The sequence below is a fragment of the Clavelina lepadiformis genome, chromosome 6 (assembly GCF_947623445.1).
Source record: "Clavelina lepadiformis chromosome 6, kaClaLepa1.1, whole genome shotgun sequence".
In the NCBI taxonomy this organism is placed as follows: domain Eukaryota; kingdom Metazoa; phylum Chordata; class Ascidiacea; order Aplousobranchia; family Clavelinidae; genus Clavelina; species Clavelina lepadiformis.
Genome location: NC_135245.1, coordinates 8382324 through 8405781, shown reverse-complemented (window position 1 = coordinate 8405781; position 23458 = coordinate 8382324). Strand labels below are relative to the sequence as shown.

At 35.2% G+C, this 23458-nt stretch overlaps 1 protein-coding gene and 1 long non-coding RNA gene across 3 annotated transcripts; both read right to left on the bottom strand.

Annotated features, from left to right (window-relative positions):
- Nucleotides 1–1544: 1544 nt before the first annotated feature.
- Nucleotides 1545–19143, bottom strand: LOC143461632 (Na(+)/citrate cotransporter-like). Of its 2 annotated transcripts, XR_013118060.1 has the most exons (18): nucleotides 18891–19143; nucleotides 18584–18712; nucleotides 17577–17713; nucleotides 13193–13313; nucleotides 12951–13092; nucleotides 10992–11160; nucleotides 10855–10891; nucleotides 10612–10698; nucleotides 10361–10524; nucleotides 10158–10277; nucleotides 9683–9790; nucleotides 7708–7818; nucleotides 4582–4679; nucleotides 4397–4515; nucleotides 4140–4301; nucleotides 3891–4028; nucleotides 3473–3706; nucleotides 1545–3361 (listed from the first exon to the last, which is right to left on the bottom strand). XR_013118060.1 is itself a non-coding variant. In XM_076959418.1 (17 exons), exons 1-17 carry the CDS (start codon nucleotides 18996–18998, stop codon nucleotides 3533–3535), a joined length of 2124 nt encoding a protein of 707 aa, XP_076815533.1. In that variant the 5' UTR covers nucleotides 18999–19143; the 3' UTR covers nucleotides 1545–3532. The 2 variants fall into 2 exon arrangements, 1 of the variants encoding a protein (XP_076815533.1); XM_076959418.1 differs by having other exon boundaries at nucleotides 1545–3706.
- LOC143461633 (uncharacterized) lies at nucleotides 19081–21782 on the bottom strand. Its single transcript, XR_013118061.1, has 2 exons — nucleotides 21430–21782; nucleotides 19081–21108 (listed from the first exon to the last, which is right to left on the bottom strand). It is a non-coding gene; the product is annotated as an uncharacterized LOC143461633 (long non-coding RNA).
- Between the last annotated feature and the right edge of the window lie 1676 nt (nucleotides 21783–23458).

Here is a 23458-nt window from a genome sequence, read left to right as displayed (position 1 = left end):
CAACCTTTGCTTCTCAATATCGCACAAGAAATAAATAAAACGGTTCAAAGTTTCATCCTTGGGAATCTCCACTCATTCGCAAACTATAAAATACTAGAGAAATCTAGACTACACAGGAAATTTGACATCGTCAGTTGTATAGTCACTGTATATTGTATGAACCATTCACCACTGTATGCCGAATTGTTGTATGTTAAATCCCTCATCGATTATTGCAAAGAAAAATCAGAAGACGCTCCACTGAGTGAAAAACACGCTTCAATCGAATTCGAGATCGGTCACCAGCTCTCAAATCTCTTCCAGCTTCCGATAAACAACAACACCCCGCACGTTTCCGCCCATCGTGATTCTATAATGGCACTCTCGAAATAATCAGGAAACATCACGTTACTGTAAAAGAATTGACGCGCGGTAACATTCGACCAATAAACCAACGCTTGATAAACGACTGTGAACCCTCAATCTACGCGCAAGATCCCGGAAAAACAAGCTGGCCCCTCCTACAGATCCTAATTTTGTCTAACTGGCAAAAAAATTTCGACTACCGCGTAATATGGAATGATTTAATTACCCGAGGAAACCCGATTAACTATACTCCGTTGTCAAACTTAGCCTGCCGTTTTTGTTCCACAGGTCCAGATACAATATTCCACACTTTCACTAGGTGCAAGAAAATTGTTGGGAAAACCTATGGCTTGCACTTTCGAGTATCGTAAATAAAGTTTGCAAGTCCCAAATAGATATTACTCAACCCACAGATATGATAAATTTCGACGCTATAAAAAATCTTGACCCTCAACAGAAAGGTATTATTATAGTTATTATGCAATATACGCCGTCGCATCGCCAAACAACAGATTTGGAAAGATAAGAATGATATTTGCTTTCAAGACACAACTTTCTGTTTACCCTGCCTTGTCACATCCCATAAAAAAGCGGCATATGTAAAACGTGCGTGGGAACGTAGAAACAATGGTCATTATAAACATCACCTCGATTCACTTCGTTTACTCCTACAAACATTTAGCCCCACCAAACTGCGCTGTACTCGCACTTCTATCTCCATGTACGTTGAATTTTTTGAGTTCTAGTCATTCTCAAACATCACTTTGGGTGTACGCATGTAAACAGTAATTGATTTTCGTGTGACTGTTTTATATCGTTTAAATGATTAATACAAGAATTGCCGTATTTTGAATCCCCCCTCACTGCTTTTGCTTTACCATATGCGTTTAATGTAGGTATCGCCACTTGTAAATTCTTCTTCCTTTTTCTATCTTTATTTAAGATAATTTATTGTCGCATGTTATTGTGCGCTTAATAAACAACAAATCGCAGAGTATTTAGTCTGACTTCTAACTTTCCACCTCTCTTGGTACCATTGAGAAATGAGGTTTCCTCCGGTTTAGCCCGAAAGTTCATCAAGATCCTCTGATAGAACAAGGCAGTAGCAAGAAGAGTATTTTTAGTAGCGACTAGCGAATATCAAGAACCTCAGAAGCATAAGCGCACACATAAGTGAATAAAATATTGACCAGTATATATACGGTATAAAATTCTTTTATTTAGTTCTGTTTTTTATTGATGCTGTGATTAGGGACGTTTGTGGTATAGCGTTCTTGATTTACTAAGATAGGCAATATCATTATTTCATGCATGCTAATACACATCTGGCGCATATAGCTTTGGACAAATAGTGCTAAAAGCTTTGCAAACTATAAAAACTGTTCAAAATTGAAATATGGTTGAGAAACTATGCATGCACACTGCACAGCCCCTATTTGTGTGTCAACTAATGCTGCAAATGTATATACAAGTCCGCGTACAGAAAACTTAAAAACTAACAGACAAAGTGGCACAAACATACTTGCTCAGATACAAAATTCTGCCATCAAAAGTCGACAAAGGAAGTAATTAAGGCACTAGATAGAGGTATTACCAATTTTATAGTTTCTATTTGACTGCACCCACGTGCACTTTACACATATACAATCATACATGCTCAATTGAAAAACTTCATTGTGATGTAAACCTTATTCAGCCCTTTAAGACGATAATTACAACTAAAGCAGTTAAAAAGAGTAATCACATAACAAATTTTGCCCGTGGCCGTAATACCGACAAAGTAAAACCTGACGTGAGAAATAGAAAAGTAAATATACAAATAAAACAACATACCACCACACAGACAATACCGAGATACATACACAGCATTTCTAATAGTACCATTTTTAAAAACGTATTAGAAATATACAATAGTGCAACACACATAAACTAATGCAACAATACTTTTGTTATTTTAACTAAAAACGTTAAACATTTTAACCAAATCAACACACACCATTACGTTGCAATTAACATGATTTACCTGGATACGTGAAGCAATGTTTATGATTACTGGTACGTTTGGGTAAGATGTATCATGTGTACAAAGCTAAGGTAAACAACATCTGCATATATCATATAATAACTAAAGTTATGCTAACTAGAGTACTAGACACGTATGTCATGTTGCAATTGTGTATGACGTCTTATGTGTAACAATTGAGTAAATTTATAGAGAAAATAATAATTTAGCTACTTCTTTCATTATTTGCATTCAATGTATAAATAAATAAATAAATAAATAACCAAAAACGGCAGTGTGTCAACAAGTTTGCTGAGTTGAGCATACTATTAACACATTCAGATGTTTCTTTAGCAATGGTATGAAAGGAAAATATGTAACATTCTGTGTAACTGTCTGTATAAAAAGTAGAATGGATAAAACACGGGTTCAATAAATTTGATCAAAGTACTTTTGGATTACAGATGCACAAAGTAGTTTAAAGTTATGAAGTGGATCGTAGAAACATTAAACATGAAAAGAATGGCTACAGAAGCCTGAAAAGGATAAATGCAAATAATAAACAATATTCAACAGAAAAAAAATTTAGTACAGAACATTCAAAACAGTAGAAATGCAAATATTCAAACAATGATAGTAATAAAAATGTCGCGTTCCCATGTGTTAATTTATTAGCGTTTGTCAACTTTTTGTGACTTCTATTATTTTCTTCTTAAATAAAATATTTTTCACTTGTGTCTGTTAGTGAAAAATTGCAGCAGAAGAAGTTTATAGGTTTGCCTGCTGAGAGCTGTTTGCTGTAACTTTAAATATATGTTTACATTTCCCTTACAACAGCATCTTCAGTATCTTTGCAAGTATATTAAAATTAGCTACTGAAGATGCCCTTACAGGTGAAATACGTATATATTTAAGAAGACTGTAAAACACAACAGTAGGCTGATCCCTGATCAGCTACTTCTTTTGCTGCTATTTCTTACTCTTCTATATATTGAACCACCTACGGAGCCAGGGCTGTAACCAAGGATATTTTAGTTACATAAATTAAATAAATTGCATGTGTTAAACACATTGTGTTTATTAGTTTGTATCTTGCCCTTTTTGCTCATGTTTTTTTCCATTTACCTTTGCATTAACCTTTCTGGGCTTCTGTAGTAATGTAACAATCCACAAAGATCATGTTTATCACATGGCTACCGTTGCATTATTTAAAACTGCTGTTTGATTGGTAGAACACATGTCTGTATCCAACCAGCTAGGGCAATCTTCAAATACGTGGAAAGCAGCACCCCCAAAGGCATGTACTGAGAACATTGCAACAAGGATACCAATAATGTTCATTATAAAACCAGCTTTTATCTAAAAAACAAATATAAAAGCTTTAAGAAATAAGTACTGTAATACATGCTACAATTGCTACAACAACTGTATTGTAATCTATGTCTTTTTTACACAATTCTTCTAATACTGCAGAAATGAAAACAAAATAAATAAATATTGTATTTAAGTTACGGTTTGAATACTACATCAGCTTAATTACTACCATATCCATCATGGTTAAATGCCCATATGAATACGCAATTGCATTGGGCGGTGTAGATACTGGAAGCATGAAAGCGTATGACGTTATTACTGTTGAAGGAAGCATTAAATATAATGGATTCACACGAAGCACCTCTGCCTACAAAAATTAATTATTATCAGCAGTTAACAAAATATTGCCGAAAAAATCGAAATAATAATAACTGGTATTTGCACAGACAAATACCGCATTATGTGAAACTAAACTTACTAGTTCTGCGAGAATGGGAAGAAAAACTGTTGCAGTAGCTGTATTGCTTGTACATTGTGTGAGGGCACATATGACTATGCAGCAAATTAGGTTTGCCCAGCCTGACGGAATGGTGTTTAAAGGAGTCATTTGACTGCCAATCCACTTTGAAAGGCCAGATTCCTAATATGACAACATACTTCATGAAGCTTCGAAGTGTAACACAACTTTCTGCTATCAACAAGTGTGGAAGACGAATAGCACCATGCACAACATACTTTTGAACCTAAAGCCATTGCAAACCCTCCCCCAAGCAGCAATATGACATTCCAAGCCATCTTTTGTTGCACCACCTTCCATGTCAAAAGAGGAGGAACAGGAGCCATCTCTCTTGCATCTGTAAGTAACATCCACTCAAGCATATGATATCTATTTGTGCTTTTTTATGTAACAATGTACCTACCATTTTTAGCACGACAACAGAAAAAGTTTGGTCGTTTTGATGGAAACACAAACAGAATAAAGGTAATCAGCATAGCAACCGAAGCATCAGACACATATCTGTAAAAAAAAAACGAATATTTTATGTATTTTACCGTTAAGATTTATAGCCTATTATCACAGGTCAACAAAATTTCACTTTTTTTTTAAACAAGAACGCAAGTATATTATTTGAGATGTATTTTTTGCTTTGATTCCGAATCTGCCTTTAGTTTTTCTTTAGCTCATCACATTTTCAAGATATCGTCAAATCCGTGTTTTCAGAAAAAAGCATTAAAACAATACACAGCTATGATACATGGCACTTAAAAATGTTTAACATATGACTTTCTTTTGTACACATGACTGGGGTTATCACGATATAACATCCAGCAGTGGTCCCCCATCATTCCAAAAGCCTTGGTAACGAGCTTCCATAGCTTGAATGTCCTGGTGAAATCGTTCACCTTGTTTGTCACTAACTGCACCAAAGTTTTCTGGAAAGAAGTTCAAGTGGGAGTGCAAAAAATGCATTTTGAGGGACATGCTGCAACCCATTTTTCTGTAAGCCTCAAGCAAATTATCAACTCCTGGCTGAAAAGAAGGCGATTTCGCATTTCCTAAAAAGTTAGCACACAACCACTTGAATGCCTGCCAAGCACAAAATTCAAATATCAACAATGATTTTTCAAAGTGTGGATCCTTTAGCACTTCTCTAATTTGAGGGCCCATGAAGATTCCTTCTTTTAGTTTTGCTTGGCATATGCTAGGAAACTTTTTGCAGAGAAATGGGAACCCATAAGAATTGCACTTTCCCATTGCTTTAAGAAAATTCTTCCAAGAAAAGAAGAGGTGGCAAGAGAATTTTCTGAGGATCTACTAGAGCAGCGGTTCCCAAACTGGGGTCCGCGGACCAACCTGGGTCCGTAAAGCAATTTCAGTAGGTCTGCAATAAGAGTTAGTCTTTAAAGCTTTAAAGCAGTTTCATAGGGTACACGACATGAGAGTTGCGCTATCCAAAACCAAACCAAACATTGATGAGGTAATTGCAGCGAAACAAGTGCACCCATAACATTAAATGATAGTTTTTGCTTTTTCTTTCATTGGTGTGGTTTTTGCATTTTTCCTTTAGCATTCTTTGATTTTTATAGGGCCGCGAAATATCAAAATAATTGCAAAGGGTCCACCAGGCAAAATTTATATAAAAGTTTGGGGACCGCTGTACTAGAGGAACGTTTTCGATGTTAGCCACTCCAGTTAAGTACGATTTTCTTACAGGCTAGTCTCTTCTGATATAATCAGCGTTGCCATACCGTCCCTATTTCTAAGATCTGTCCTTATTTTAAAGGTCCGTGTCTTAGAAAATATATTTGTCTTTTTTTTGTAAGAAATGTCCTTATTTTCACTTGCGTCCTTATTTTCGTCTTATTTTTAGGTCAGGGGTTTGTATTGTGGGCATTTTGACACCTTTGGTATACCATTTTGTACCAAAGAGATACCAAAATTAGGAACATGCAGATTGTGTCTTGTTTTTTTTAGGAACATTGGTTGCTTTCTCCTGTTGTGCACTGCTTAAGGTGGTATTTGTCTTTCGTTTCCCAGTTGTTCTTATTTTTGAGTTGAGACCAATGGCAATCCTGGATATAATGCTCTTTGGTAGCACGGCTGTTCCACAAACACAGGAAACAGCAGTGTTTTGTGAATCCTCCCTGCACTCCCATCAAGATGCCAACGACTTTGAGGTCTCCGCAAATACTCCATTTGTAAGCATTGCACTGAATAGCTTCCAGAAGGACTTCGATGCTGTCATAACATTCTTTCAGATGAACAGAATGTGCTATAGGAATAGACGGTTTTATATTTCCATTGTGCAACAACATAGCTTTCAAACTTCTCTTCGAAGGGTCAATGAAAAGTCGCCACTCATCAACAATGTGTGTTTCACCCAATTTTTGAAACAAGTCATTAATGTTGTGGCAATAGCAAAGAGGTCCGTCTACTGTGAATGCTGCGGCCAGGTCCAAGTTTCGCTTTCTGTAATGACTTATTACTACATCTTTCTAAAGCAAGTTGTTTTCTTTTAATCTTGATGCAAGCAGTTCTGACTTTTCTTTGGAAAGAGACAAATCTCTTATAAGGTCGTTTAAACGTTTCTGGGAAAACAGAATTGATTTTGAACTTTCTTCTGGTTCGTATTCGGACTCAGCAGAATTACTCGGATCTGTGGAACTCCCTTCAGCAGCACTATCTTCAACTTTATCAGGAACAGATTGAAGACCTTCATGAGGAGGAAGCGGAACGGGAAGTGAAGCATCATGTGGTACAGGTCTCCTCGCTTAATCTAAGTTGGGATATGCAATTTTACTTTTAGTTTTTGAAGAAAACTCTTTTACACTGACAAGGCAAAAATAGCAGTCCTGAATGTGGTCTTTTGGTTCTCACCATATCATGGGAATAGCAAAAGGCGTCGATTACGTTCGTTTGTGTAGCTAATTGTGTAAACCAGTTGAACAAGCTGTATATATTCGATGTGGTGCCCACTTTTTCTCTTGGTCTCCTAATGGGCAGCCAAAGTACAACTTGTACATCTTTTTGATAACTGAAGTGATAATTTGTTGCTTGCCTTTGATTGTAAAACTGCCACAAACATATCAAAACAGATCAGGATTGTTCTTGCACTTTCTTGACATAACAAAAGCAGAATAGCAGTCGATCAAAATATGGCACAAATAAATCTATTGAACAGTATACGTTACTACAATATTGATTAAAATCTGCCATTAACAAACACTGTGAAAACCAAACAGTTTATTTCAAATTTTCTGCTGCAGTGCTATAAGCACTATCTACATGTGGAATTAACTGTTCAATATACCACTTATTTTGCAAAAGGTTGGCAAAATAGGCTATTATAGCATAACAACTAAAAATATTGGCATTTTCGGTATCCGCGTCAAAAACCCTTCAAGAATCACCTAATCGCATCTCCGTTTAAAATCGGCTGTTGACCAGTGAAACATTATTTAGTTTAATAAAAATTAATAATTTATTGTAATATAATATGGATTAATGTAAGTTAAGTAATCTTAACAGTAAGATAAAAAGTTACCCTTTCTTAAAAATTGGCAATGACCCCCAACCACTGACAAAACCTGGATCTCGAGTTAACCAAAGCAAAGCAAGCAAAGTGAATAAACAAAAAACAGAGATTTCCGCAAAGCTGTAAAAAGTAAACACAACAATAAATTACTAAATAAAACAAAAAATTTAGTAAAAATTACAATTTAAAGCAATGTAACTAACACATTTTCAAAACGAAAATATGGACATACAGTTATTGTTTTTTAAGTGAGGAGCAAAGCCAAAATACCCTTAGCTTAAATCGAAGAATTTCTGTTAGTAGGTATGCCGAAAAAGAAATTTTTCAATACTATTTAGTGGTTCATGACATATGTGGTGACAATTATAATTTAATGTTGCAATGTTAAAAAAATGTGCACCAGGCTGGTATTTCGATCAATTATGAATAGAACGCTGCAGGCGGGTGACAAAAATTAGGTATGGTTGAAGTTAAGCAATGGGTTGTCACCCTATGGGTAACAATTTAGCATAATTTTCCACTGGGTTACTGAATCATTTCACTGAGACCCTTGTCTGGGTCGCCAAGGAATTTTACATAATGACTTCATTTTGTTTGTGACATGGTGTGTTTGGAACTGTTAGTAAATGTTTTCATCATCAAGCCTGTTCAACAGATTATGGTTTCGAATGTTTTAGTACTGTCGGAATATGTTATTTTCAGTGATTGAAGAATCGCAGATACTCACAGCCCAATAATTTGTGACATTACGATCGTAAGCACCTGAAATCAAGAATCAAGCACCTGACTATCAAGTAAAGGTGTACTGTGCCTTATTTTTAGTCACTCAAGCATCTGTTACCTTAAACAATGAGGGTTAGTTTTAGATTACCTAGCTAAGGCCACACAATGCAGATAAGATACAGATAACACTTGTTTAATTAAAAATGCCTCTTATATATAATTAGCCCTCTAAATTTGCCTAAACGATTCTTGCAACAGCAACTTTCTGTTGATCTGATATGCGCTTGGACCATGCTCAAACACCAACAACCTCGGTGACGTCACATCTGCTCCCCGCACAGTTTTTTGAAAAGGGTTTTACCAATAAATCGAAATTTCATTTAAGTTTTTGAAATCAACCCAATTTTTTCCTGTTTTATAAAATAGGTTGAACATGACTTCAGTTCCCCTTTAACTAAAAATCAATGAACTCAGCCTTGGTTTTTGGCGCAAACTTACACCGGTACAGGCAAATGCCATGAAGACACAAATGCTTCACTAGGAAGCTACAAGTACTGTCGCATGTGCTATTTCTATGATGAAAAGGAACATTAACTGCAATTAATCACCTAAGCCTATTTATTTAACTAAGCGACTTAGCCATTTTATCACTATTTACCAGGGATGTACCATGAGAACAACTATTTGGGTTTGTGCGAATCGGAACCGAACGAATCCCAAATATATATATTTGTTTCAGCACCAAATGATAAAATTTCATCAAAAAGTTTCAACCAAATATCGCTTGTAACGTGACGTAGTCGTTACAAATTAGTAACCAAATGGCGATTAGAAAATCAAAATTCTTACGTGAATGAACTTCAATAAAAAATGTTAATTCTAGTTTAGATTAGGCAGGAAAATAGATTATCAGTTCTTATCAAAGTCGATAAAATTAAAAGTAATTTTGTATTCGGGTTCGCTGTTGTTAATATTTATGTTCGCCCAAATCTCTCATACAGGCGATATTCAGCGAATCTGTTCAGGTTTGCGTTCGTATCAGCCCATCCCTACTATTAACATTGTTGATTCAAACCCAGCCATCAGGTACGTTGATTTCATGGAGTGACGTCATAATCGCCGTCACCCCCCTTATAGTTAGTGACAAATTTACCACACATTTTGAATTGATTCTTAGGTTTAAGGATAAATTGTTTTTGGGCTTTCCCCTCACTTCAAGCTAGGTAGAAAGCAGAAAATGTATCATTTCATAGAACATCACCTCATTCGTCCAAGAGCACTATACTGTCGTTTAATCACAGCATCCATCTGCTCTTCTTCTCGAGTCATCGGACTTCTACGAGACCAGCATGGAAATATTTCTTTCCAACTGCAAAGATACAATAGAACATTTATTGTTTCTATTTCCAACCTTTTCATTATTTTTAAGTTTTAATGCATTACGTTAGACTTCATACACAGCTACAACCTACAGGAAATAAAACTTATCATACAATATAGAAACATTGTCCAAGATATTCATGCTATAATTTTGTTAGACACACATCCAAAACCAAGTTACTAGTTAGTTTTGCAGTAAAAGAAAAGCCTGCCTATAATAACAGTCATGTGACAGTGATGATGTTGCTAAATAACTTAACAAAAAATGAGAAATCAACTTCAATCATAATCATAAGAAATTAGATTAAAGTAAATTTACGTAATTGTCAATGATATGGTATATAGTAATAACTCACTTTAAATCCAAGAAAAGGTATTGAATCCATAACCAAGAAATTATTAAAAATAACACCATTCCAGGAAAGGCAAAGAAAACCCATGATCCAAAGTCAATCTCAGGTGCTTCTTTGTAGGCACTGAAACATTGGATTAAAACTCCAATTGTATGTCTACAGACAAATGTTGCACACTTAGTTCATGCACATGACGTCATACATACGTCCTAAACTGCCCCGCCATTATTAAATTGGGTCCTGTGCCAGTCAAAGTGGCCGTTCCACCAATATTTGCAGAATAGCAAACACAAATGGTTAAAGCTTTCGCTAAGCCTTGATTTCGTTTCTCTTGATCCATTCTTTGACTGAAAGTTCTTTCAAACATGTCCTAAAGAAATAAAATTACAAAAAAAAATTTCAAAAATAAATACTTTGTTTGAAGAATAAAACACTTTTGTTTAATGTCAAAGTATACCGAATCTTGAATAAGTTGTGCAGTTGAAGCATCCGGACCTTCTAAGGTATCTTCACTGTTGCGTTTTTGTTCTACCTGGGATGAAGACTACGAAGAAGAACACTTGTAAGCATACAAAAGTAGAATACAAAATTAAACAGTAGCTTAATATAAAATACACAAGGAGGACATAATTGGATTTTCACCATGGAAACAAAATTTAATTGATCCACAACATACCTCATATACAAAATTATTACATACCTTAGAATACTTTTCCGGTTTTTGTGAACAGACTGACCTGCACAGTAACATACACATTAAAGCACAGGTATACATTTATATCGTAAGAGTTTTACTAATTCCTGGTATTCTTAAATGGTTACTGGTACTTTACATACGTTGGCAGGGATAAATGTACTTCATTAGTGTCATCTTCAGTTGCTACAAATGAATATGCTGGTGGGCTACTTGTGTCATTATTTGGTACATACATAACAGATGGATCGTTATGCCCAGCAAGCCTTGCACCCAGCTGTTGTGCTTCACCGATGTTACCAATTTCAGTAACTAAATAACAAGTGAAGAGATATTTAGGTTAAGAAATTGAAAGTATTTGTTTTTTCATTACTGTAACATTTGATATGGTGGAGCGTGACGTTTTTGAGAGCAAGCTGGTATTTTATTAAACTGTTTTTATGTCACTGTATTTTATAATTTTTTGAGAAATATTTGAAGTATTCATTTTTATAGAAATTGTTTTAGTTAATGTAATTCACTAGACATGAAAAACTATTTTTAGAACAAGAGGGCAACAAGTCAGGTAGTATATCAATTATATCATCAAACAAATATTATAAGCCACGCTTCACATTGTTTCAAAGGTATTCAATAACACTAGCAAAACTAAATGGACAGATCAGTTTCAACACAATGCCTATGATGATATTATGAAGATAACCTTTATGACATGGCTACAAAAGTTTTCCAAACAGTAAAAACTAACATTGCTGTTTCAACTTACAATAGCAATTTTGCTTGCTGTTAAAATAATTCAGAAACAAAAGCCCAGACAATTGATTATTCCGTTGGGATGTACTTTACTATTAGTGAAATATGACACCTCTTTATTGTTGATCTGACTTTACCACACACTGAGCTAGGTGGAAGCTACTGACACCTTGGTGATGAAATACTCGGTAACACATCTTCCTTTCAGCATGGAAGTAGTATTGGATAAGGGCAATTTCCTTAAGAAATTTGTCATGTTGCTACCACAAGAAAAAAAAACTTAGTCACACTATGCTGGAGCTTCAGTATATAGCCTCTTCACAACAACTTTTATGCAGTGATCTCCCAGTGGTGATAAATAATAACTTGGAACAGTGAGGCCACAGGCTGAACTGCAAAGAAGGTGGTCTGGCATAAACAAACCAGAACTCCAGCTAGGGTATACATAGCTTCAGTGCTTGTGGTAGCCCATTGCTACTAAGGCCTAAGGCAGGGATGCCCAACCTTTTTTGTCCCAAGATCTATAATAATTTTTAAATAGCCAACGTCCAGCGGTCTACCAGTTTAGTGTCAATGGTGTATCACAAATCTACACACATCGTTTCCGGTGTTTCTTCATACATCTAACTTGCTAACTTCAACCGGTTTTAAATCACCCCATTTTTAATTGGTACTATGCAACCACCCACACACATTTTTAGTGTTGTTCAATACCATTCAAAAATTGATCTCCAAGCACCAGCTCATTGACACAATTTGCTTTTATTATTTCCATTCCAAAATTTAAATAAAATATAATAAATGTATGTTTTGCTTAATCACTTGTTTGAATAAAAAACTTGAGCAAAACTGTCTCCTTAGAGAACAAGCAGACTTTAGAGACTGTGTGTCCACTTGAGACTAACTTCATTGTTTCAGTAACTTCAAACAGGATGTAGTAAGTACCATTCAGGTCATCCAGTGACAATGAACTGTTTCTATTAGTTACCAGCTTAAATGAGACCAATTACACTTAAATTTAAAAAAGGAGTGGGAAACTGACAGTAGAAAAGTGTAGCTAAGATAAGTGATGCCCGTAGTTGACCACCTGCTGAAAGGTCTGCTACTTTGTCCGTATCGGTTTTCCATTGCCACATGAAAAAATTCAGAACAAGATAAATGACTTAATTCATTATCTGAGCCAGAAGCTGCCATGAATTAATTAGTTAAAAAAACCCGGCCCTTCCTTCAGCTCGCCTCAATTCTTTTAGTTGCACATGTGTAAGTTATACATGACATGTTGCCCACATTATCATATATCACACACATTCTCCTTTATTGAACAGACAAAAAGAAGAAGCCGGACTTACCAAGAAGATTGGGCTGAGCAGGGCAGACAACATGTGAAGAAGGATGTACATCATGTGGTTCATGAATATGAACACTCGGTATCGGATCGTCTTTGGGTGTGCTCCTTCCCGAATCACCACTGCTATCGCTGCTTTTGCCATTCTACGTTTATTAAAAACACCGTATGGTATTTCAGGAACTACATCAGAATGGTTCATTTAAATGTTTACAATAAATAATGTGCTTATTTATAAAACCACACCTGCTCAGACACCAACTCATCAAGTACAGCTTGGGCAATGGGAATCATCATAGCTGTAGTAGCAACATTGCTGATCCACATGGAAAGAAAAGCTGTAGTGATCATGAACCCAAATAGTAACCTAAATAAAGATTGCATGAAAAATGTTGATACAGTTTTGGACAGGTAACAAGTATCTTAAAAGATATTTACATGGTTGTTTTTGTTTTATTTATTTATAAGTAGTTTATTTATTTAATTTTTATCTGAAAATGGGAAGATCGATCACTCCTGTGGATACCTAAAGAACAGTCATCGCTTGTGACCCATAGCAAAGATGCCTTTCGACAGAACCGGTTTCAAACGATGACATGCAGCATGGCAAAAAACGAGTAAGAAAAACAGAACGGCAAAAACTTGATTATCAAGTTGTTCAAGCATATGTGTTGTGTAAATGGCGGTCAAACCCGCTGTAAGCGTTAAACAGCTACAGACGTTTAACATTCTGCCAGGCAAGTAAGATTTAATATGAATACCAATCAACAACGGGAATACGACACAATAGTTTCCTTAAAAAGCTTTGAGAATGTTTCTCCCTTATTAATGTAATGTACATGCACAGATGCTATCTGAAACGCGGCAATTAAACGATTATTTTCACGCGTTTAGACAAATTGATATTCATTAACCAATCTCATTTGGCACTCGCTAAATAAGGCAAAAGATGCAACAATTACTTTTCATTATTGCATTTGTGACCCTGCCAAGTTAACGTTATCCGAAAAAACATAATTATAAATCTAGGACGACTACACAGAAAAAAAAGAGGGATGGAGATTACAAACCCAAGCGTAACACAAAACTAAAGTACAAGGTTAAAAGCGAGCCATGCAAGGCTACACGTACGCTGAAGTTCTTGGAAATGTACTCTAACATTACACGGTAATCAGTAACATTCAGTACGTGACGGAATGTGTTTCGTCCAATGTGTCTGTGGGACGGAGTTAAAGCTTTAAAGTGGTCAATAACCAAATAAAACTACAGCTATGTAACCTTAAATACATGGGAAATTATGCAAGGTTGTATGTATCTCCTGTTAAATATTGTCGATAATTATAAACGTCGAGTCGGTGGGCAAGAACTTCCGCAGTCGTTCGATATTCTGATTGGTTCTTTTCATGCAGGCGTGTTGTTCGTTCGAACTAATCACGATTCGATATACCGGGCAAAGCGTTTCCTAGCAATCGATTCATAAATTATTAGAATTACGCTAAAGGAAATATGAATTGCCTACGTAAGAGACAGCGGGCAACAAAGGCATTCTGACAAAGTACACAGGAATGACATGTCTATTTCTTTGTGAATTAAAAGTAGTACAAGTGCCCAAAACGCGCACAAGGTTATTTATTTCGCCTAATGTACATTGCAGCACATACGGTCGCATGAATTGGTTAATAGTGGATTATAATTTCAATTCATGTAAGAATAATTGGGACCGAAACCTAAGGTACCAAAAACGGAACGCGTTACTATTCCAGAAACGGAATAGTATCACAATTGGAATTAGTTCGCAATGGCCTTATTAATTCTATAGCAGCAATAAATTTTCGCATCTTTTTCATGGACTACTTTAACTAAATACGGTCTTGGTCTTATTCCTGTATTTTTGAGTTCATTCTTGTCTTGACCTTATTCCTTAAATGAAATTAATATTGCTGCCAAAACTCTCACGTGGGCCAAGTAAAATAACCTTGGCGTTGTCTAGGGCTTAGCCAACTGTGTCACACGCGTGTTTTAGCATTTCCAAAATATATGTACTATAAATAATTAATGAATGAACCAACTGTAAAAATAAAAATCACTCTTCATACGCAACGACGGTGGTAATTTTCTTCGTTTTGTTAGTCATAATTGTTTGTATTAGTTTGTGATTTTTCTAAAATCTTAACTGGTTTAGGTGGAAATTTGAAAGACGTAAAAAAAGAAATTTCTCTATATTAGCTCTAGCCTATGTGATGTATTACCACAGGGTGTAAACGCTTTAAAGAAAAATCGTTAGTGGTTCGGAAGATGACCTTGAAGGTTAACTACCGGTGGGAACACACGCGGGAAATGCCATCTCGACAAGTGGTGGGTGTGTCGGGGGTGTGTTAGGGGTGTATACAAATAATTATATCCCCGAACAACAACTTCAAGCAGTTCAATGTTTCTCCCGCATTTCCACGATCAAACTTTAAGAAAACCTTGAAAACATCATGGCATCATCTGCCCACAAGCGTCTATCAGTCTTTTATAAACAGTGTGCCAAATTTTCGCTGTTCATACCCTGTTATTATACTACGCGAGATAGCAAAATAAATAAGCTTATTCGCCTTTTACCAAAAGAGTTATGAAGACAATAGTAATAGTTAAAAATAATCATTTCATTATTTAAAGTGACAATGTCTTAAATATTGGCTGTCAGTTGTCAATTATCACCACAATTCGTAAAAATCTGCAGTAAAGTATGACTGATTCAATGAAATATCGAACGAATCGTCCTACATATGTCAAGCATATGACTGATTTGTGACTGTCACTATACCAAATATTATCCGTATGTCATTATGCATAATGATTCATATTTGTGTGTAAAATCAAAACCCCATGAATATCAATTTTAAGTGTTAATATGATATATAATGTTAATATGATATATAACATTACACATACCACGTAGTTGCGATTTCAACAACTCAAGCAGGTAGGTTCATAATAAAACATTTATTTCCACATAAAAATGTTGATTGTAGTTTCAAACTACATGTACAGTCATTGCATTGTATGTGTAGGCCACTAAACCCAAAGGAATATTATACAAATTCTGGAAGTGCTACGTTCTTTCCAAAGCCCGTAGTTTGCCGGTTCAGTTATTATCAATGTGGTTACGGACACGGCGTCCCGCCTTTAACAAATTTCGTGGAGGTAAAAATAAACCACCAACAAAAAAGCACATTTTTCATAATGAAATGGAATACGTCAAAGGGTTGGTATAGGACGCCCGAAACACTAATTAACTGACAACAGTACGCACCTGATAAGCTTCTTGTACGTTTTTTTAATCGGTCTGTATTAACGGCTCAAAGCTGACAAAATACCATAAACATGACTCATAAACACAAGTTGTATAGTCAAGAACTCAAGACAGAGACAATACGCTATTCTGAAAAATCGGTTATATCATTCTTCATAACAGGGAATTTTTAAGTATGAAGTTTGTTTCAAACTAAAAGGCGATTCTCCTTGTTTCGAACTGATAAATCAAATATTTGACGGAGAAATGTAATATCGAAGTATAACTTTTATGTGTTAAATATCACCAAATTTCAAGCACTGCTGAAAACAGCACCGATATATTGCGCACTAGATTAGAACGATTAAAAACTGTTGAATTGATGCGTCTGTCGCACGATACTGGACACGTTTATACTCGTCTTGCATCAATCCACCTTCGTTTATTCGTCAACAAATTCTTTTGTTAACCATGGATATTTAACTACAAGCAATCCCGTACAGGTGTACAAGAATACGCAACAAACAAATGATAAGTATCGTTATTAAAACCTTTAGTTTCACAAGAAATGCGGTTATTTACTGGAATATTGTTAATTTATCATCACGAAACGTATTATGTTTAACATTTGTTTGAGATGTGTGTTTATTTTTGTCTATCTAGCCGAGCGTTATGTTACATTAACGCAAAATAGTCAGCGGTACGATAAGCCAACAATGGTAAACTGCGCCCTTAACTAAGAAAAATATTTAGGCACTTTTAATCTAACGATTAGTAAATTTATTATAACGCATTAAAACTCTCATAAAATGAAGAGGTATACGTATGAACATGACACACAGTTAAGTAGGCGGTATGAAAGTAGAAATAGAAACACATTGTCACAAAATATTCCTGGACTAGGACTACTGAATTTGGCAATGGCGGTGGGTATGTACGATACGTAGAAACAACGTAGTTACGCTTTCACTACAATCATTACAGAAAGGTTTCTTTGACAGTACCACTCATTTAAACAACAGCCATTTATAAATTTGGACCACGTGGCTGTGGCATTCCAATGAGTCATTTCCGAGAACCGCACTGAGACGGTCTATCTCTTGTGCACTAGAAGGCTTCGGGCCAACAAATACTGTATGGAAAATTACAACCTAGCAACTACAGTCAAACTAAATCAGACTGTACGTATTGAAATGTGTAAATTTCTTTCTCATGTAAAAGAGCTCTCATAACGTAAGTTACAAACTTAAACGATTAAAATTTGGTATGTAAATATCAAATTGAAGCAAATAAATAAATATTGTAGTAACTATGGGAAGTTAAAAACACAATATTGTAATGAACAAACGTTACCATCTTGGCTTGGCTCCAACCAAAGTTAAAACCTTCAACGCTATTCGCTTGTGAAGATTCCAGTGTTCAACGGCAACTGCAACGGTCAATCCACCAAGAAAAAGGACATTTACGTCCTTTAAATACTCTACGCTGACCTTGGAAAAACAAGACATACATACAGTAACAACAAAATATCAGTACTTTGGCAGTCCCTTTGCATTAACGTATGTTAAGTATATGATCGCAAAAGGTTTGACGTTAAGGGAGAATTTGAAGTTGTTGGAACTCCAAAGAAGTGCGGCTGGAACCCAAATATTCCTGACGGAAAAATATAGTCGGATACAAAAAACATAGCACTGAAAAATTCCATTTTTTCCTACAATTCCGACACGCAGTATTACAGTATTCCTTCAGGTTCGGGTTAGCTTTGGAGAGTAATATTGATAAAATTCAAGAATTGCAATAATCAATGACTTTATCTGGCCATGATTCGTTTACCTACCAGTATTCCAACCAAACAATCAAGGTAATGAAGCCAATATAAAATTTAAAATATACTTGCTTTGTCGGAAATGTTAGTGCGACATACTCTGCATTCCCTAGCTGCAAACGGGTAAATTGACCTATTTCTGGACAATAACCAACTAAAATGAAATAACATATAAACGAGGGAGCCATGCACTATGAACTTTGACCAAACTTTTTAACACTACAAACAAGGCAAAACCTCATTTTTAACAACAGTCATTCAGAAGTAAGTCTATTACTGGACAAAAGCTGATTCTGTGAATTTTGACAGCCATCTTAAAATTAACTATCTTCTTATATACATATAGTATCATAACCTTTCTGCTACAACATAGAGTTATTCTACCTAAAAGTTATACTATACAGTACATACATCCTCTACTATATGGCCATGGTATATAAATCTTAGTTAAAGCTGAAATTGGTAACACGGGTATGAAGGATCCAAAGTAATGCCATAAGAAAAGGAATGGTTTACTAATCGAGAAAGTACTTACTGTTTTTGCTTTTAAAATACCGAGAAATGGGTAAAATACCAACGGTAGAAGGGCTGTAACTGCAAGTGGAACCACTTCTGTTATCCAGTAAACAGCCATTAGAAGAATTGTGTATGCACATGCCATTTCCTATTTCGAACACAATGCAGTCAAAAAACACGAAATTTATATTTTCAAAAAATATCAAGAATTATAGAAGTAAATAATGAGATTGAATACAAAAATAACCTGATTGGCAAGTTACTAATTGTTTTACATAAAACATCTACATAACTTTTTACTATAACAGAACAAGTGCACGACTTACAGAATACAATTCTCCAGGTGTAAATAGAATTATAGGAAGCAGCAGTACTGGTGCCAGAATCAATATGAGGGTTGATTTGAACTTTCGCAATTCTCGAAGAGTGCCCATTGTTTCAATAAATATAATTAACTAATTACACAGTCAGAATTATTATGTATATACAATTTTTCTTGCCAAGCTTTTTGGGTGATCTAAATTAAAATAAAATTACTTTGAAGATAGATTCAAAATTAAGTCAGACCCCAAATACTGTCACACCAAGTCATAATGTGTGTATTTCAAAACGAAAACATTTATATTTCAGTTGCAGGATTTAAACAGAGGTACCGGTAAAAGCAATTTTGGCAACAAAGATTATTACACAAAACTAGTAAGTAAATACTCCAAAAAGCATTGGCCAGTCTAGTGTACAATACAAGTCATTCAAAGGTGGTGATAAAATATTAGTATTTTATACAACAATTATGCTTGGAAACATGCAACAGGTATAGCAAAATTTGCATTGTAGCTGATAAAGAGGTTATTGATAACATCTATGTTGGAAATTAATTATTGTTAGTTATGTATGATGTTTTAAAACAACCAAATGGAGTGTGCTCTCAATTATCAACAAGTAACAATTAAGCTATGTAATAACAGAAAGTAAATCTATTTTAATGATGTCTTGCTGCGATGGCATAGATTCATTTTATATGATGCACTTAACAATTTATCATTATTTCTATGGTTAAAATTTTTAATTTTTATAGAGGTCTATAATTTGGATATAATCCAAGATGTTGCAACAAAATTAACAAAAATCATATTTTAATAAGAAATTAACCATGTGTATTGGGGTCCAATACACAAGTACCTAGCCTTCATAATTATACACGACAGAATAATGCTGTCTAAATCATGCTAGACCTATGATTTTGAAGATTGTCAGGGAAAAGAAGATTTTTAATAAACAGTATTTATATGATGAAAATAGGTAAGTAAAGTAGAAAGAAAAAGCTCCCAGTCTAAACAATGTGCGAAAACAATAAATTTCCAGAAAACAAGAACCCCTCCCATTTAACACTGGTTTGTATATTATGTAAAGTTCATTGTGCTATGTCATAACAGAGCCTTTCCGCGTACCAATTGTCATTTTGTTTTAGTGGAACAATTGTCAGCAATCTCTACGCTATTTAACTTGACAATTATCCTTGCTGTTATTATTTTGACAATTTCTTTGTCTCACGAAATTTTAAAAAAATGTGCTTGGTGCACATGAATGTTTCACATCTACCTCTAAAAACAGAGCTCACAGGCTCTCAATTTTGCTTACCAGACTGAAAAATGCACCTGGTGCACCACGATTTTACCTGTCCTCTACCTGGTCACCCCATTTTTGGCCATCCTGCACCCCCAAGATCTCGTCGAAAGGTGCCGTGCTATCCAGTCTGGTTAACAAGAAACCATGAATAACTTTACAAATGAAAATTTTTCTGGTGGAATAGTGACAAGCAAAACATTTTCGCCAACAGATTTACTTCGAAGTTCGACGGCCTATACAGGTCGCACCTTCTCACGCTAGGTAGCCTTAAGTTAAACTCCTTTTGCAAAAAACTTTTGTCCTCCTGGGCTTCCATCAGCAATACACGATCCTATACCACAACCAATCTGAACAGCAAATTTTTTAGGTATCAGTATTAGAATATATCATCACTGGAATATGAAATATGTTGATGAAGTTTTTTGTATTGTATTGCTTATCGTTTGCTATTAATTGTGCGAAGCAAATGTTAGGGCACTAACCGCTGTAGTTATAACACAATAAAACACATGCTCACAAAGAATTAACAAGCAGCAAAAAGTGGCAAAGTTCAAGGGCTTAAAACATACAAGAGAGCAATAACAGAATTGTGCTATAAGATGGTAGGTTAGGATGGCCACCAAACCCACAAAATAATCTCTTCGTTTAACGAATTTAAGGCCAAAATAACACAAACAACTAGGCTACGCTGTTGGAAGATGTAGAGGACATGTTCCCTAACGTTAAAAACACACATATATTAATAGCCGAATTAAATAGGTTATATAATGAAATGGTTTGATTAAAATGACACTAAATATCTTAAATGCACAACAAATGGATGGTTAAAGAAAACTGCACAAAAGAAACTCCATCCTTGGGACTGGAATCCCATTTCTGTGGCCAAGAGAGGGCACGATGTTGCGGCCCACAAGCGGACTGAAAGATAGACAGTACGAATCAAAAAAAAGTATAATACTGTCACGATGAAATCCTGCTTTTACATTCCCTTCAACTACGATATTTGTGATGAATAGTGGATACGCCGACTATGGCGTATACCGTATACACACTGGTGATACAATATGATCCACTCACAAGTTATACTGCACATTTATATTAACGTTGTAGCCACGCGGGTCTAATCTACAGCTTCCAAAACCAAGCTTAACCAAATATAGCTTATTTTGATGACTTGCCTTTAACAATGCTTTTGTGGCGGTGAGTGCCACATCGCTTATGCCACAATTGAATTTGTACCTTTAAAGTCGTTCCGGGTTGCGTTCGTTACCATCAGTCAGTTCCATGCGCACGTGTTACAAAGAAGGTTGTTTTTTTTCTGGTTTGCCTGTGTATGTGTGCTTTCTGGGAGAGAAAGTCAGTCTTCTCGAGGTGTCAGAACTTTCATCAAGAAATTTTCAGTTTACGTTATGCGCCAAAATTGGTGAGCCCGACAAAGCCCAGATGGAGAAGTCACTTGCGTCTTCTTTACTAGAGAAAGATTTTTATCACTTGCACTCGCAAGAATCGTGGCAGCACAATCAAGCGACTAAGTACAGTGCTTACGAAGACTGCAGGTGTTAAGCCAAGTTGCATCTTTGTCTTCTTGCTGACATGAGCAATTCTTCCTAAGCGACGCCAGGTATCACCTGTTAACTCTCAGCCTATGACTACGTATGCCAACGTATTGTCTCCGTACATGTATACGAAACTTCTGTATTGTTTTTATACTTTGTTAATGGCATACACGCTATTGTATTTCAGGTGGCTTCTCCAACTTTACAATTTAAAGGCTTAATACGGTAACGCGCTGGCGTATATCATATACGTTGGTATCTCTTGCGTAAGTCATCACCAAAGTTATAAACACATAGGCCAACAGTATTTAGATTTCAGTTTGGTATCCTACCATCCTTATCTGCAGGGAGAGTAGTGTGGCGGTCAGTGCCACAAAAATTACCAAACGTTGAAGTTACACTTTTAGTTGGCGTGAATTCTGTGTGCTTTCTGGGAAGGACAGTCAGCCTTCTCGAAGAGTCAGAACTTTCAACTATTATATGCTTAGTTTGCGTTATACGCCACACTTTCATGCTGCTTTGTGCTTTCCCATTGACAATAAAAAATACATTTGGTTAGGCTAGGAAAAAACTAGGAGTAGTGAACAGTTTGTAGCACATTTGAACAACATGCAATAAGCAGTGAAATATAAAATGGCAATATTTTCCACAGAATTTCCCATATAATTTAAGAGATTATTATTCACATTTTATCATGCAAGAAATAGGAAATTTTGGTAAGGAAATCGATGTAATTCCGAACAATGTGGAAAAATACATGGCTTTTTTCTTAGGGAAACATTTGAAATTTATTAATAGCTTTCAATTTATGAGTAGTTTATCAAAGGAGTTAGTTAAAAATATAATAAAAGATGATATGAAGTGTACATCACAGGAAATTGGCGAGATTGAGCTTATTACAAGAAAAGGTGTTTATCTTTATGATTACATGGAAAGTTTTGATAAATGTAATGACACAAATCTCCTACCAAAAGAAGAATTCTATAGTAAATTAAACAAAGAAGATATATCAGACGAAGATTACGAACACGCTCAAAATGTACGGAAAACGTTTAATTTAAAATCTATGGGGTATAGGCTATTATGACTTGTATCGTAAATCAGATGCTTTGTTAGTAGCAGATATATTTGAAAAATTTACAAAAACTTGTCTTCAATACTATGAATTAGACTCTTGTCATTATTTTACAGCACCTGGTTTATCATGGGATGCAATGCTGAAAATGACTGAAATTGATTTAGAATTAATGTCCGATATTAACCATTTATATTTCATAGAAAACGGTATGAGTGGTGGTATTTCCTATATCGCTAATAGATGTGCTGAAGCAAATAACAAATACTTAAAAGATTCAGATAAACCATCAAATTACATTACATACTTAGATTCAAAGAATTTATATGGTTGATTAAGCAAAAAAGAGTTGATATTTGAAGTAGATTTAGAATATCCTGAGGAATTACATGAAGAACATAATATCCATTAGCTCCAGAGAAAATGGCAGTTTAAGACTATATGCTTTCAGATTATTCCAAAAAAGTATAAAATCAAGATTGGAATTGAAAGTTGGTAGAGTTAAAAAATAAATGCCTAACTTGGAACAAAAGAAAAATTATGTTCTTCAATACAAAAACTTGGAATTACACCTTTCATTTGGTTTGAAAATTACAAATATACGCGTATTAGAATTTAATCAATCACCGTGGTTAAC